The 17,408-nt window shown below is 39.8% G+C and overlaps 1 protein-coding gene across 19 annotated transcripts in view; it reads left to right on the top strand.

Annotated features, from left to right (window-relative positions):
• Positions 1-17,408, top strand: part of Baz2b (bromodomain adjacent to zinc finger domain 2B) — a 306,980-nt gene that overhangs the window by 208,800 nt on the left and 80,772 nt on the right. For 16 of the 19 annotated variants that reach the window (XM_029536235.1, XM_029536248.1, XM_029536244.1 and 13 more), the window contains one exon: positions 14,720-14,908. The exons of the other annotated variants lie outside the window; for them this stretch is intronic. In XM_029536235.1, coding sequence (XP_029392095.1) covers positions 14,720-14,908 — 189 coding nt within the window. The remainder of the gene's footprint in view (positions 1-14,719; positions 14,909-17,408) is intronic. 19 annotated transcript variants of the gene reach the window in all.

Genomic DNA, 17,408 nt, shown 5'->3' with positions numbered 1-17,408 from the left:
GCCTCCCTCCTGTGTCTGCAGCTCCTCCTGGCTGTCTCCGCCTCCTTGCTTAGTCAGGTGCAGTTCAGTTCTTTCAGCAGCCATGAAGGCAGTTAAACAAAACCTCTCACTTCGGTTGCTTTCTTAGGTATAGTTTAACTGCAGTAATAGCCTCAAGTATTTGTTTACAGCTGGTTTTTAAACTATGTGGATAGCTAGGGTGTTGGGACAAATTGCTGGCAGGAAGTTAATATGGCCAAAATACATTGTACAGAACTTTAAAGAATTAATCTTTATAAAAATCTACAAGGACTTTAGAGAGTTCAGAGATGATTTGGACATTTAGGACTGTAAATTCTTGCTCTGTGTGAGTTTTCTCACTGTGTTGAAAAACTCTGAGAATTCTGAGACCTTACAGTCTATTAACACCGGTACATGATAAGCAGACACATTTAGTTTATCCTCTGCAGTTCATGTTTGGGCTTTGAACCGAATGAAACTGAGTCAGCACAAAGAGAAAGCCTGTGTGTTCTCATGCAGCCCCAGGTTAGACCCTCCCTTCAGTGTTTGATCTTGCACCTCCACCCTTTTTGCTACTGTTTACTGTTTCTGGACTTTTATGTAAATGAGGTCATGTATGCTTTCGTGGCTTGTGTCTTTCATAATTCTTTTAAAACATTTATATGATTATTTATATAGCAGCTCACTCTTTTATCTAACTAGTGCTACTTTGTTTTATGACCATGCCAGAACTTGTGTAATCTTTCACCAGTGACAGGCGTGGTGCTGTGTTAGCTTGAGGCAATCACAAGTGTTCCAGTTGGAAGCCCTTGTGTTTGCACATGGTTTTATTTCTCTTGGGCAAATACCTAGGCTGGGGAGTGCTAGAGAATATTCTAAGTATATGCCTACTTTGAAATTTGGCAAGTGCCTTTCTAAAGTGACTGTACCATTTATCCTCCACAAGCATTGTGTAAGAGTCGACCCCACATATGGTGGTAGTGTGCCCTTGAAGAACATTGTAAGCCATTCCAGCTCCTGTATTATGGCGTTTATCTGGCTTTGGTTTTGGTTTTTAATTCTTTTGTTTTTCTGAAATTAGATATTACTCCATTGTCTTCCCTTTCCTCCCTCCTACCCTTCTCATGTGTCACCTTACATCTTGTTCACACTCAAATTCATCATTGGTTTACTTATTACATATAGACTTGGAATATATAAAGAAATATATGCTCAGTACACATAATGTCACCTGCATGTTATAATTTCAGCCGTGGGTCCCTTGGTGCTGACTTTAGTATGTATATCTCTGGAGGCTGATGAGATTGAGCACATTTTCATGTACGCACTTGTCATTCATATCTTTTCTTACTACGTCTGGATTTGTGCTGGGGCTGTCTTGCCTTCCAACCTGTGTAATGTTTGTTTCTTTTCTTTGCTTCATGAGCTTTTGCTGTTCGGCACAAAATTGAATAGAACTGATAATAACAGACATCATTGACTTTTGAGTTTTTATTTAATTTAGTATTGATTTTGTCACATGGTTGCGTCTATTGAAATGCTGACACAGCCTTTGATTTTTATCTTGCTAATAAGGTGAAGTAATTGACTAATTTTTTTTTTTATATGATAAACCCTTGTAGCCTTCAGGGATCAAATTCCAATTAATTATGCTGTATTGTTTTCTTAAAGCATTGTTGAAGTTTTATTAGACAAACTACCAGGATTACTGGTTCATTTTTCTTTCCCTGTCATTCTCTGTTGCAAATTATTTGGGTGAGTCCCCATTCTTACTGTGTTTTGGAAGAGGATATAATTGTGTTTACTTTTCTAAATGTTTGCCAGAACTCAGCAATGAAGTCTTATAAGCCTTGAGGTGTGTGTGTGTGTGTGTGTGTGTGTGTGGTAAACTTTTGTTGTCACCAGATGCTAAGTCACAGCTTTACTCTGCAGAGCAGTCATGGCTCTTTCGTTCATCATGCTCCTACTTCCCGGATGTCCTGGTTTCATCCCTTGGAGAACATATGCAAACAACACAGACAATCTTTTTATTTAAGTGATTTGATTGGTGTCTTTGAAGGGATTAATGTGTTGATGAATTCATGAGTCCTGTTTGTACTGTTTCATTGTTAATATCCATAATGTGTGGCTTTTCTCATTTTGTAGAGCTTAATTGATTTCAGTAGTTTTTTTTTTTAATGAATCAGCTGTGAATCTGAATTTTCGTATGCCTTCTTTTTTTCTGTTTCAGTGATCTCTTCTCTTTATTATTTGTTTTTATTAGTATGATTTCCTTTTCTTTCTCCTGTCATTTTGTTTGTTTTATTCTGTTTTTTATTGTTGTTTTGATTTTGACATAGGGTTTCTCTGTATAGTCCTAGCTTTCCTGGAACTCAGTAGATCAGACCAGCCTCAAACTCAAGAGACCCTCCTGCCTCTGCCTCCCAACTGCTGAGATTAAAGGCGTGCACCACCACTGCCTGCTTTCCCCCATTTTTTAAAGTAAAAAAATTAATCATGTATTTTGGACCTCTGTCCTGTTAAATATGTATTTAATGCTATGCATTGTCTTTTATAGTATGGCCATTACTGCAAGCTATGCATTTTAAAATATTGTTATTTTCTTATTCTTTGATTATTCCCCTTTAACTGTCAGGTTTTTGTAGAAGTGAGCAATTTAACATGGACATTTTAAAAATTGTTACCCACTTATAATGATAAGAAACTATGGAAGCCGTACCTGCTGGTGGTATTTTAGAGAAGCTCCTGCTGACCTCTGTGCATTTGAAAGTGTTTAGAGCCATGAAATGAGCGTCTTGTCTGTGCTCGCCTTGCTTTGAGATTGATTACCAATGAATTTCAGCTGCTCTGCCTGCTTTGGACTCTGTGGTGTGGCATGGCGGACTCTACTTCCTGAGCCAACCTTAACAGCATATATAACAAAGCAGTATCCAGTCAACAGAGCTGCTGAGTATGACTTTGATTTTCAAGAGTCGGTTGGTTGCTGTATGTTCTCTGCATCTCCTCTTCTGTGTGTGTGGCGTACGGACAGCTAGGCATTTGGGTCCTCCAGACTCTGATTTGGTTGGGTTTTGTTCTGTTTGTGGTTATTAATCACTAGTATTTTCTTTTTCCCCGTCTGATTTTTAAGTGTTTACTTAACTATGAACTCTATCTTCTATGTCATATAGCTAGGCTGGCTGTTGTCTACTTCCCCTGTGTTCTGTAGCGCTAGGCTGGGAGATGTATGCAGCAGTATTGGATGGGAAGCCTCCAGTGCATATTCTTCCCTTTACAGATACTATCCATTGGCTTTGATCTCACTCTAGATGATTTTCAGTATCTTTAGATTGTGTGTGTGTGTGTGTGTGTGTGTGTGTGTGTGTGTGTGCACGCACAAGAGCATGTGAAGCTTACAAGTGAAAAGTTGGAAGTCTCCCTAGGTGACATTCCTTTCTACTTTGTCATTTGAGGCAGGGTGCTTTCTCACTAGGACCTGGGGCTTGCAATGTTGATTGGGCTGGTTGGTCAGCCAGCCACCTGGGGTCAATCTTCCTCTTCCTTCCCGGGCACATAGCCCTACACCTAGCTTTTTACATAGGCACTAGGTCTTCATGCAAGCACGGTGCTGGATCCCCAGCCCCAAGTTGGTTTTCATTTAGTACAGGCTGGCCTTGAGACCTGCTATGTAGTGGACTTAGAATCTTTCCTTGAACTCAGAATCTTTCCACCTCTAGTTTCCAAGTGCCAGGATTAGAAGAGTGACCACTAGGTCTGGCCAGTCTTTTTCTTTTTATGTTTTTATAAATTAGAAACAATTGCCATCTTGTGTAGGATTATTGTGGCTGTTTCAACCCTCTTCCAAAGTTGTTGCCTCCAAAGAAAAGTACTTCTCAATTTTTATTTTAACCTGAGGTCCCACACTCCAGACATTGCATGTCTGTGTGATGGAGACATCAGAGGGTGTAGATCCAAAACCCTGGAAAGAAGCTGCACATTAGTGTGTAAATACAGCTCCTTCTCCTGCGACATCTTTCCCAAGAGCTTTTGAGATCTGAAAGTCATCAAATTAGCCTTTCACATAGCCAGGTTGAATGAGATGTTTTGTATATTTCAGCTTGTGTAATCCATGAGGCCACACACTGCCCTTTACCAACCTTCCCTCTTTCTTCACATTTGTCTGGTGCTCTGCTTATTCTGATCTATTATATTTCAGCCTCCTGACCGTTGACTTCTTCAAGTATAAAGCTTTCTTTTCTAGATCAGTATCTGAAGTATGCCCTCCATTGTGTCTGAAAGTTCTTGCCATGCCAGTCTGATTCTCATATTTGCTCTTGGGTGTGGAGGTTAACTTTGTGTCGACTTGGCTGGGGATGCAGGATGCTTTGAGTTAAACAGTAGTTTTTAATGTGTCCATAAAATATTCTTAGCATTTGAATCTATGGATTGAGACGAGCAAAGTGCCCTCCCTAGTGTTGGTGAGTGAGCATCATTCAGTTCCAAGAGAGCGAGCTTACTGCCAACTCTCCAGCTCTAGCATTTCTATCAGCAGCTTTCCCTGGTGGGCCACCATCATTTTATTTGCTGATTCTTCATAATCAGTGATTCCTTCAGGTTCCACATCTCTGAAGAATGTTGACTAATACTGACCTTAATTATAGTTGACTCTGCTGGTCATAGTGGCTAGGTCATTGCTCTCCTATTATCTACCCCTGAACCTATCCATTTCCTCCACAGCACTCTTCACAATGTCTAATTATACATTTGATGTTGTTTTATTCATCCTTTCCCTATGTCTAAAGAGCAAGGACTAGATCTGTTTTCTTCTACAGAGTGTGTTTTAGTTAAAACCTGGCACAGAATGCATAGGGAACTATCATTGAAAGGAGAAGGAAAGTGAAATTTTGCAGAATAGGACTTGAAAATTTGATAATTAATAATTTTCTGGCTCTTTCCACCATCTCTTAAAATCCAGTATAATGATGCAGAGGATGTCTTGGCGGATACCCTTGAGTGTCAAGAATGCCTAAAAGACACTAAATACCAGGTTCGTGGTAGGACTGCTTCATATCCAGCCTCAGGCTTCTATGCAGATAAAACTTTGTGCCATTGCTAGGGCTGAAGCGATGGCTCACAGGCAAAACTGGAAAACTTGTTACGTGGCTAAATGGAATCCTGAAGGATCACAGAGCTGTCAGTGTTGTGGATCCGACAGGCTGGTAACCATGGAGTGATGGATGCAGATTGGATGTGCAGCACAAACGGTCTAAGAAGAGAGTGGAGCAGTGTTTTCTTACTTTGGTTTCATTGTACTGACCATCTCAGCTTGAATTATGGGCCAGGGAAAGCAGATTTCAGGGAAAGCCTCGGGTTTCTAAAGATACAACTTAAGCATGGAAATCAGATGCTTCAGTCGGGGAGGAGCTACACATCTTCTGTGCTGTGCTGTGTACTGTTTCGGTCATTTCAAATGACTTTGTAAATTTGAGCTGCAGAGTAATCAGAAGTGTAAGGGATTGTGGAGAAATGAGTTGACTGACCACATGCAGGTTTTTTTTGGGGGGGGGGGGTTCTTTGTTTTCTTTCTTTTAAAGCAGATTCATTCCTCGCTTTCTCACTTGCAGGAGAAGCTGTAAAAGGTTTCCCTCATTATTAAAGACTCAAGGCACTCCAAACATCCCTGTCTCATTTGTCCCTAATCAAAAACCCATGCTCAGTGTGCCCTGTGGAGTAGGATGTGACATTTTACAAAGGCAAAAGGGAGGTAAACATTCCAGCTCCTGGGAGCACAGTGTAAAGTGCTCTTCAAGGCTCCTACAGGCGTGCCACAAGGGGCACAGTGGCTCTGTCATCATCAGAGGTCCTAGCTGCAGCAGTAGAATGCCATCCAAGTCAGCTGTCAGCCTGCCTGTCACCTCACAAAAACATCCATGTGAACTCCTTAGTCGTGAGGAGCTGCAGCCGGAGGTGCAGTGCATTGTGGGGCAGCTCAGAGTGGAGCTGCGCCTTGTGCAGCAGGAAGGTGCTCAGCTCACCATGGGCTGTTAGCTAGTCCTTTGGGCCTTGACCATTTTAATACGGAAGTTGCTGATTTCTGTACCTTCCCTCCAGCTTTCTAAGACGATGAATACTCTAAGCCACGTTTTAGCTTTTCAGGTCTCCATCAGTTTGGGTTCTTCTTTCTCTCCGGGCCATATGTTTTAAAGAAATAAAAAATCTAAAGGGATATTTTGATGCGACTTTCCCAGATGTAGCAGAAAGAGGTCCTTTCTTCTCAGATATTTTGAAGAACTTGGAAGGAGATATCAATCAATTAATCAACCAATCAATGAATCAATCACTCAGTCAGTAATTCAGAGTCAGATCATCTGCTGCAAATTCTTGAGACACAGCTAGTCCCTATAAGAGTATGGGCACCATCAAGGGAGTCCTGCTTGTTAAGTTCATGAACAGCACTGACAAACTGAATGGCTTCATGAAGCTGACTCAGAGGTCAGTAAATAACCCCCAGGTCTGGTGCAGATTGATCAGTGGCCTCATAGACGTGACATGCAGTCTGTTGTCTAGTTCACGGAAGAGGTCAGAGGACAGTGCTGTTTCAGGGTCAAAAAGCATCCAAAGAAGTCATCCTGCCAGCATTATTTGAATTTTAAAATTAAATGTTTTATTTATATTTAGCATTATTTATACAGAGTATATATTTAGACTTATTAGAAGTATTTATAACATCGATTTTCAGATAATGAAAGCGAATACTCTTAAATGTTTTATTTAGAATTCCTATATCTTGTTTCCTGTGATCCTTTATTCTTTCTTTCTATTTTTTTTTAAAGATTTATTTATTTACTATATGTAAGTACACTGTAGCTGTCTTCAGACACTCCAGAAGAGGGCGTCAGATCTTGTTATGGATGGTTATGAACCACCATGTGGTTGCTGGGATTTGAACTCTGGACCTTTGGAAGAACAGTCGGGTGCTCTTACCCACTGAGCCATCTCACCAGCCCCCCTTTATTCTTTCTTACTACTTAGGCAAGACTGTATTTGCAAGGCTTAATCTCAGGGGCCAGCTAAGCAGCTGACATAAGGCAGGTTCTATAGATTATGCATATATTTTACTTGACGGTACAAGGAGCGCATAACGGAAGTGACACGCATAGGTGCTGCCTACTGGAGGACATGTCAGTGTCGGTGCACTAATGCCATATGAGACAGCACTTCAGAGTGTCGGGTGCTATGGCCTAGCCCGCAATAAAAACAGTGTCCTAGAGAGTGCGCATGTGGGGTATCTCAGTTAGGGTTTCCATTGCTGTGAGGAGACACCATGACCAAAGCAACTTTTATAAAGGACAATATTTAATTGGGGCAGACTTACAGGTTCTGAGGTTCAGTCCATTATCATAAAGATGGAATGTAACTTTTTTAGTTTAACATTGTTTAATACATATGAATAAAGTGCTCTTTTGTAAATATGAAGAAAACTATTTGACATACTGAAGAGGCAATGTTTAAAAACCAACCTGAGACCGAGTTCAAACATAACTAAAAGTCAGCCAGGTTTCAAGTTTACCGGCAGTAGAGGGTCAGTTAGGGATTCGAGCAGGTCTTCCTAGGTGTGCAGTAGACACAAGCAGGGTTCTGTTGCCTCTGTCACATTGACGGTAGCATGTGAATACTTTTCTCTGCAGTTGCTGTACTAATTTTGAACGCTTCTGCAAGTCTTGATTTAAGGCTTTCCATTGCCCAGCTGTCTTTTCTCTCATTTTAAACGTTATTATTGATGTCCTTATTGTGTGCTACCACAGGTCCTTATACGTGCTGGGCGTCAGGTCTCGCCTTCCACTCTTGTTTCCGCTGGCTCCCAGGGCACAGCAGGGGAGGCATGCTGGGATTGCAGATGCACACCTGTCCTGTTGGCTTCCCATTAGTTATTTGACTCAGCTCCTCAGGCTTGCCCAACAAATAAACTTCTTCCCTGAACTGTCTGCTAAGTCTCCGTCTACCGTTTCTTACGTGAGGAATGTTTCATGGGGGGTTGACCTCAAGGACCTAAGCATGACTGGAATATTATTTCCCCTTTTACTAGTAGGACTTTGTAGTTCTTGTTGGAGACTTTAGTAGTAAGTTACTGAAGAAAAAAAGTATGTCCAAATCAGTTAAGTGATATTGGTAACTAACCCAGTATTAGGGTTGAAGTGTATCTTCTTGTTACAAAGTAAAAAGATGTGTTGGAGCCCAAATCTCAGCATGTTCTCGCACTTGGAGATGGGCTCTTGCAGTCGTCTCCGAGTTAACAGGAAGTCAGTGAGTAGGCTCTTCTCTGCAGTGGCTGTGTCCTCCTACACGGCATGTCCAGTGAGGACAAAGGACAAATCCTGAGGCTAGCAAAGAAGATGGAGCAGATCCTTTCCTCGTGCTCCAGAGGCAGCCAAGGGCGCAGGGCCCTGCCATCACGCTTGCTGACTTAGGCCTAGCAGTAGTGTCTGTTCTGAGCCACCTCGCTGCAGCAAGCTATGAGGGCAGCCCGGCCAGTGCGCACTGTGTGGTTTTGAAAGCCGGTTATAATAGTTTCTGTTCATTGTGGGCAAACGTTTTCTTGTTTATTGAAAAAAAAGCTCTTTGAAATTATTCTGTTAATTTTTTTTCCTTTTAATAATAAAGCAGTGTTTGAATGTTTTAAATGTATATCAAATATGTGGGCTTTTAAATTAGCATTTTAACTCCTTTCAGTAGATTTAATAAAAATGTTTGTAACAAAGAAGAAATTATTCTAACCTCTTAGATTGAAGTGGCACAAATTAATAGCTTTTGTTTCCAAAGCAACCCATGCTTTTACTGACATGTTTTTCTCGTTTAAAAAAAAAAAAAACACTGAAAAGAAATAGTTAACTTCACAGTGGAGAATCCTGGCAGGCAGCTGCTTCGTGCCAAAATTAACATCAGCGGTGCTGCAAAGAAACATGGGCCTTGAGTATCCTGCTCTGAGAGGGGCCATTGAGTGTCACCCTCAGTGATGTAGGCCACCTTCTGATTGTTACAAAGCATTAGACGAACCCCGATCTCTGGTTTCTATTCATCATTGACGCACAAGACAAAATGTGCAGCTGACTGAAGAAAGGTAAAAGCACAAACGTCAATGTAGTAAGAGATTCTTAGATCTTGGGACAAGGAATGGTGGTAGTGAGAAATAGTATTAATGCCAGTAATTTTTTTTTGCCTAGTTAAGGTTAATGTCTTGGCTTTGAACATTCATCTATAGTTGTGCGTAAGGTATTAGCACAGGAGGGGCTTCAGAAAAGGAGCATAGGAACTTGCTGTTACTTTTTCCATTTTTGTGATTATAAAATAATCTCGAGATAAGTACTTGAAAATAAAAATAAGCTAGGTTGGTCATGCATGTTGTAATCCCAGCATTGAGACACTGAAGCAGAAAGGCTCCAGGACATTGACAGTGTAAGCCACGTACTGAGTCCAAAGCTAGCATGTGCTACATTATGAATTTCTGTCTCAAGAAAAAAAATAAATGAATGACTAGAATCTGCTTATATTCCATGCATCTTTCTAAATATTAACACATAAGGCTTTAGTGGCTTCAAATAAGAGAATACAAGAATGAAATGAAGATTACTTTTGGAAAAATGTTCCATCCACACAAACTAAAGAATTCTTTTTGTTGTTTGATAATTAAAGTTCAAATTTGTATCTTCCTTATTTTGAGTTTCAAATACTTAAACATTGAAATGGTTAAGAATTCAGTGTATTAACTGAGAATTGAATTATTCGATCGATGGCAATTTCAGTTATGTTTGTTTTGTCTTATATGCTCCCTTATTACTGATTCAGAGACCCATGGGATGTCGCTGAATGAATACCAGTTCCTAGGATGAGCAGTGCTGTGCAGATTACAAACCAGAGACGGATTCCACAGTGATGTAAATCACGTTGGCAGTGTAGAGATGTAGACCCGGAGCAGCAGCTCTGTGCAGCCTTGAAAGGTCACGAGCAGTTCTGGCATGCAGACAAACACCCTGTGTAGGAAGCTCTCGTTGTTTTTAAAGATTAGATGTTTCCCATACTGGTTTCTTATATCAACTATGTTTACTGTGACTTTTGTACTTTTCCAAAGTGATAGGAGGCTTTGCCCACAGGCACTTTAGGCTCAGGGAATTACTTCAGTCTGTGTAGGTAGAAAGACCTTATTGTTCACTGAGAGTAACAAAAGTGCTTGGTAACAAAGACATTTATAATACCATTCCTTATGACTGTCACCTTGGTGTTTGGGTGTCACCTGATAGACTTGAAAAGTTGTGCTAAAAACTATTCAGCTTATCATTTAAGAATCTTAACGTTGCCATTGTACGCACATTTTCATTATCTAAGTTTTCCATGGTTACATATTATCAGTTAAAGCAAAAACTAAAAGTAAAATATCATTTGCACACACAGCATGCAATCTGAGCATCTTCAGTTAAAGGAGTAATACTGCCTTAATCATCTAAGTGTGCAGACATTTTCTTTAAGAAAACTTGTTTTTAATCAGGATAGTTTGATTTGGGAGTATATATCGACATTAGGCGTATTGATGTAGAAAAAAATTTACTGTTCCAAAAATAGAACTTTTCTTTTTCTTCTTTTTTTTTTTTTTTTTTTTTTTTTTTTTTTTTTTTTTTTTTTTTTTTTTTTTTTTTTTTTTTTGAGATAGGATTTCTCTGTGTAGCCCTGGCTGTCCTGGAACTCACTTTGTAGACCAGACTGGCCTCGAACTCAGAAATTCACCTGTCTCTGCCTCCCAAGTGCCGGGATTAAAGTCATGTGCCACCACTGCTCAGCAGAACTTTCTAATATTCAGATAAGCTTGTTTTATATTTAGGGAGCCAATAGATCCTATTTGACATGTTTTGTTTCAATTCCTGCTCTATTTGAAATGTCATTTGCAATTTTTAATTGTATTGTCAATGGTAACAGGAGCCAGCATGCTGTCCCAATCTGTGATCAATTTAAAGTTCCCATCGTGGAATTGGGAGATGGTGTAGTAGCGTGAGAACCTTAGCTGTGATCTCCAGCACACATTTAACAAAAACAGGCCTGGTAACACATGCTGTAATCTGTGCTGGGGAGGTCAGGGCAGGCACATCTGGAGTTCATTTGCCACCAGGCAAATCATAGTTTTAGGTTCAGAACCTTTCTCAAAACAGGTTTGAAAGTGATGGAGAAAAAGTTAATGTTGAGCATACATGTGAACATGCATACAACAGACACACATACACTACAACACTCTCAACATGAGAGAAGTAATTCCCTGGTGAGTAAGAACTTCAGATTTTAAGATGGATTACAGCTACGGGCTTCCACTTGGCCCTGGCAGCATCCAGTAATCCTTACAATTGTTTTTTTGCTGTGTAAAAAGATAAAAGTTGCAGTACAGATATTAGATTTGCTTCTGTGAATAAATAAACCTCAGTGAAGATGTTATATATTTAATGATTTAAAGAATGGCTCTCGCTTGATTAGTTTAGCCCCTTAAAACACAACTGTTTTTCTGTTGCTTATAGTAGGTACTGAGATCGTTGTTGAGTGTTTTGTACATAGGAAAAATTGAGAAATGAATTTTTCCTGCATAATTTTATATCCTAGTCATGGTACAATATAGATATTGAATAATATTAATATTCAGAAACATATTTGGGGAGACTTAGGGGGTATTTTTTAGGTAATGAGCAGCATATTTCAATGTAGTAAAGATTATATAAAACAAGTCACAGAGAAGAGTATATCGTCTCGGAGGTTCCAAAGAGCTGGAGAGAGTGTGAGGAAAGTGCCACAGTGGGACTCAGTCTGTCAAGTCCTCCGGGGGCCTGGCTGTCCAGGAATGGGGAGGCCCTGGGACAGCGAGACTCCATCCCTGCTTGTGGAGCCTGTCCTGGCATACGGTCCACTGCCACTGAGATGTTAAACCGTGGAGCTATGGAAGTAGGAAGGGGGAGCAGACAGGATAAAGTCTTCAAGAGGGCTTACATTTGAAGGAAGGAAAAGAAAACCCAGTAAAGATATCACACATTCAGAGCTTCCTTTTATAGCGCTTTTTTATAGTTAAAAATCTTTTAATATGATCAGATATTGTCCTGATTTTTAATTGTTGCTACAGGAGTGATAAGCATTCAGATATTTTATGTTTATGTCCATGAGATTAAGATTTAGTTCTTTTGCTCCTTCAAAATAATGAAATTAATGCTTAATTACCTTTTATGCATGTTTTTAAAGCTAACTCATTAGTTCTTATAAGTTTGTTTCTGTTGGTTTTAGCCATCACTAATTTTAGTGTTTTCAATTTTTCATATTTTGTGTAGTTTTGGGAGCTTAAATTTGTCCCACAGTTCTTTGTTTTCTGTTTTTTTATTAAGCCATGGCTACGTACATATAGCTGGCACTACGTACATATAGCTGGCACTATGTACATATAGCTGGCAGGAAAAATCAGAAACTTAGTGTGGTTGTCCAGCCCTAAGGAAGTGGAGCCCTGGGGTTTCCCGGGCCTTGTCCCGCCAGCCTATCTAGTCAATGTGCTGCAGACCAATGAGAGAGAGTGTGTCTGTCTCAGAGGAAATGGTGGACAGTGCTTGGGAATGACCCTAAGTTTGTCCTGTAGGACCCACATGCTATCTCAGGCACACACATATCCACACATATCATATATTTACTCATGTAAATACTACATGACTATATAGTCTGTATAACTGGAATTTTGAGTTTAACTCATTTGTCAGAAACATAGGTAGAGGAGGAAGTAAAGAAAACGTTGGATTGTCACAACTGAGTGAAGAAGTTGATTTATTTGGTTTAGTTAGTTAGAACCAGAGATGGTGATTGTTGACTTAAAAGTATTTGTCCCTGTTTTGTCTGAACTCAACTTCAAAGCCAATATCTAGAATCCTTAATAATTCAAAAGTGAATTCAGATTTTATAAATTTTGCTAATTTTCTATTGTGGACTTAAACAGTAAAACCAGCTTGACTGATTAGAATGTACACACAAGATCATGTCTCTAGCCAGGTGTGGAGCTCATTCCTTAAATCCCAGCTCTCAGAAACCAGACGCAAACAGATCTCTATAAGTTGGAGGCCAGCCTGGCCTATATATTATGCTCCAAGGTAACCAGGGCTACATAGGGAAAGCCTGTGCCAACAGAACAAACTAATAAACTAACCAAGTGAAAAAAAAAATAGAACAAGCCCCCAAGCTCACCTCCCCAACCCACTTGTGGTCCTTCCTTATTCCCTTGTCTTGCAGACTTTTGTGCTCCTTCCTTGAAAATACCCTCCGGAGACTTTCCCAGGGACGCGAGCTACTGCTTCCCTGTCTGGAGCAATTCCCTGAATCCAAACTTCTTCCTGTAGAAGATAATACTTTTTCTCTTTGAACATTCTTATTTTAAACATAACAGTCTGTGGAGTCCTTAGGCCTTTCCCTTGTGCTCTTAAGAACCAGAAAATCAGAGTTAACATTTGATAGACAATTAAATGATAAGCAAAGGTGTCCCCATTTAAATTTAACTTAAATTTACTTCATGGATTAATTAATTAGTTAATAAAAATATCATCCAGGGTCACAGGTGGACCAGAGATAATACAAGAGCATTGCTCTGCTTGGACACTAAAGCATAGTAATAGTCACAGAGTATCTGGGCTTTTTTCCTATGGAGTCCTGGGAGATCCTAATCTGCGGTAAGCCCTTGACTGCCATTATGCTGCATCTACAAGAGTCAGAATTTCATTAATTAGCCGGGGCGAGGTTTGAACTCTCTGCAGCCCAGGCCTAGAACTTTGAATCCTCCTGTCTTGACCTTTTGAGTGCAGAGTTACAGATGTGCATCACCATCTTCATATGCAAAGTAAATTACTTCATTTATTTCAGGCTGGGTTTCATGCTGGTCTAGAACTCACTACTCAGACCATGTTGTCCTCCAGTCATAGAGATCAGTCTGCCTCTGCCTCCAGAGTCCTGGGATTAAAGGTGTGCCCTACTATTCAAAGTGAATTCTTTAAAGACCCTAGAATACTAGGTTTAATACTCTGTTTTCATGGTAAGAGGGCAAAGTGTCCTGATTATTTCCTGTGAGTAAAGGAAAGATTTTTTTTTTCTTGTTCTGCAGCTGACTACAAATGGATTTGTGACTTTATTTAGAAAGGCCTTAGTAAGTGTATTAATTGTGCTGTCTTTGGCACTATTTGACTACACTGGTATAAGCTGCCTTGGGGATCGGGATGCTCTTCTCAACGAAATGTCAGACAGAGAACAGAACTCTGACTTTGAACATGAAAGTGACATTTCTGCGTCGAGTCTGATCATTTGAATGATTACTTGGTAACGGAGTTGGGTCCGTTTCATAGGTTTTCATTGTTAGACTTGTTTTTATTTTTCTCAAGAACAAAAGAGTGTAATGTCATACCAATGTACCTGTATTGACAAAACTGACCACTTCCTCAGTTCAGATAAAAAAATTATTTTCTTAGCATCTGTTCTGACATCTGAAATTCAAACTTCTGAGGGTCTTGTAGTCATAGCCTTAAAATGGTTTTGTGTTTCTAGAAACATTCTGTAGGATTTGAAGAGTATAACTTAAAGAAGAGAATATAATATAAACATTGACTAGCTCGTTTTGTAAGCTTCGAGAATGCCGCAGTCAGGTAACGCTCGTCTGTTGTATCTGAAGGACTTTACGTGTGTTTTTTTCCCCTCCCAGGACATTTGTTCAGAGCAGCTGGGGATCAGCCGTTTAACCTGTCCACAGTGCCGAGTGCCTTCCCAGTGGTCAGCCACCCAGGCTTTGGTCTACATTCAGCCAGCTCAGGGCATTCAGAATTTGGTGGTTTGGGGACACTTGGTACACCCACAGCCTTAGCCGCACATCCCCAGCTAACATCTTTTCCAGGTAAACAACCTTTACGGTGTAGGCAAGGAGAAAAGCCTGGGGAAGCCCGGGCAGTGGTTTTTTTTGTTTTTGTTTTTTTTCCTTAAACTGAGCAGCAGAGTGGAGTGTGCTAGACTCTGGGGCAAGAATTGGCTCCGTTTTATCACATGCAGCAAACCGGAGCTCGATATGTGTGTTAAAGCATGCAGCACTCAATTAGATACTCGCTTGTCATAGAACGGAATAATTAAAGCAAGTGTTTCTGGTTCGTTTACCAAAGGATTGGATGTAGAAAATGTACTGTGCGTGTACAGTTTTTAATTTTTCTCAGCTCTGAGTGTGTGTGTGTGTGTGTGTGTGTGTGTGTGTGTGTGTGTGTTCAATGTATATGTATACATTTTCATGCATCTCTGTGTGTTTGTATGTGCTTGTGGATACACATGTGGGAATTTATTTGTGGAAGGCCAGAGTTTGAAGTCAAGTGTCTTCCTCAGTCACTCTAATGTTTATTTTTGACATAAGGTTTCCCCTGAATCTGGAGCTCTCTGGTTCACGAGACTGAGCAGCCAGCAAGCTCCAGATTTTGTCTCTGTTCCCAGGTGTGTGCTTGGCTTTTTCTGCTTTCTACATGGGATTGGTCTAGGTTCTCATGCTCTTGTGGTGTGCTTAATGACTAAACTATCCATTAGCTAAACAGTCCCATTTTCTAATTTTTAAATGAAATGTTTAACTTGGCTTGGCAGTGTCCTCTGTGGTAGAATGCTTGGGTAGCATATATGAGTCCCTGGGTTAGACACCCAGCACTGGGAAGAAGTACCTTACAGTCTAAAGCTAGACTTAGGTTTTTATGTTTTTTAACTTTCTTAGGAAGTTGAGACTCAATCTTAAATTTTTTGTACTTTTTCCCATTTGAAAACTGTTTCCAAAACATATTTGGAATACATTTCCACAACCGTTAGGCAGTTGGCTCTTGTGCATGGTCAGGGCCAGTGTGAGATGGGATTCTGTAGACCGGACACACAGTAGCTGAGCTCACACAACTTTTCCTGAAAGTCCGGATCTAACTGTGTTCTGCAGTGATTATTGTTACCTTTCAGTAAGGAAGTGTGTTTTACTAGGACAGGGTTTAAATTGCTAGAGCTTGGATTTAAATCTGGCCTTGGACAAATCTCTGGCCTCTCAGCCTTGGGTTTTCAAACTTAAAACCTTGTCCGCTTTCCAGGGCCACCTAAAGACTGGGGAAGGCAAGCATGTGTAGAGATGTCTACAGTGTCTGGCACGTGTTAATCCAGATCATTAACTCACTATTTTTTCCACTTTAATGGCTGACAAGGTATCTACTGCTTCTTTAAAAAGAACCCAAGTATCTTTTGAAACTATAGAGAGAATATAGAAGTGGTTACTTGTGGATTTCAAGTATTATCTCCGGACGCACGTTATTTCTTTAATTTTATTGCCTTGAAGAGGGGATGGTGGAAAAGTTTTGTGAGTGGACAGAGTCTTGACCAAATCTTAATAATATTTCCTTAATATATTAATAGGAACTAAACTTTTTCTCACTAGGTAGACCCTAGAGCTCTTCTATGTAGACCAGGCTGGCTTCAAACTTACAGAGATCTCCCTGCCTTTTCTTCTGCCTCCTGAGCACCACCATGCCTGGCTTGTTCTGTTTCTAGCATGGCTATTCAGTATCAACAGTTACCTCCTGAAACCAAAGAGCTTGAAATAATATCTAAATAGTTAACAGTAATTAAGGAGTTACTGATATCTTCAGTACTTTTATTGTCTTGTGATAGTTTATTGTAGTACTGCTTTTGAACATTTATAAATTATATTAAAATACTGTATTAAAGCCAATTATTGGAAAGATGATCAAATGAGTATTAAGAAATAACTTGTACGTGATGGTACTTCCAAAATATAAAAACCAACCTAGGGCCAGCAAGACAGTTCAGTGGAAAGCTTGCTGCCAAGCCTTTTGACCGGAGTTCAGTTCATGGGACCCATGTGTTACAAAGAGATAACCTATTCCCGCTTGTTGCCCTCTGACCTGTACATGCACATACGTGTGAATGAATGTGTCCATACACATATACAACAAATAAGTGAAAAGTATTTAAGAACATCCAATATAAAGAAGCAACATGCTTCTTGAACCTACATATTTACCAGCAATGTTCTGGAGAAACACACCAGCACTCTATTTTATGGGTTGCTGAAGGGTAGATAATTATAAAACAGAAGAATTAGTGGTAAAATATGTGTATGTGTATACACTTCTTTGAAAAATGGGCTGAGATTATGGTTGATTTTAGAGAACCTACTTTTAAATTACACTTTGATACAATAACCTAAATATATAAATTATAATTCAGAAGGGTAAACATTTTAGGAAAAAAGTCTCCCCATAAATACGAGGAAGTCACAAGAGGATACATACGATTAGCAGTTTTAAGTAAGGTATAGTTTTTTTTATAAAGATACATATATTTAAGATATTTTTCATTTCAAAGAACAAATG

This window comes from Mus pahari, chromosome 3 (genome assembly GCF_900095145.1).
Source record: "Mus pahari chromosome 3, PAHARI_EIJ_v1.1, whole genome shotgun sequence".
Taxonomy (NCBI): Eukaryota; Metazoa; Chordata; class Mammalia; order Rodentia; family Muridae; genus Mus; species Mus pahari.
The sequence above is the reverse complement of the archived record's forward strand: the minus strand, read 5'-3'. Positions and strand labels throughout refer to the sequence as shown.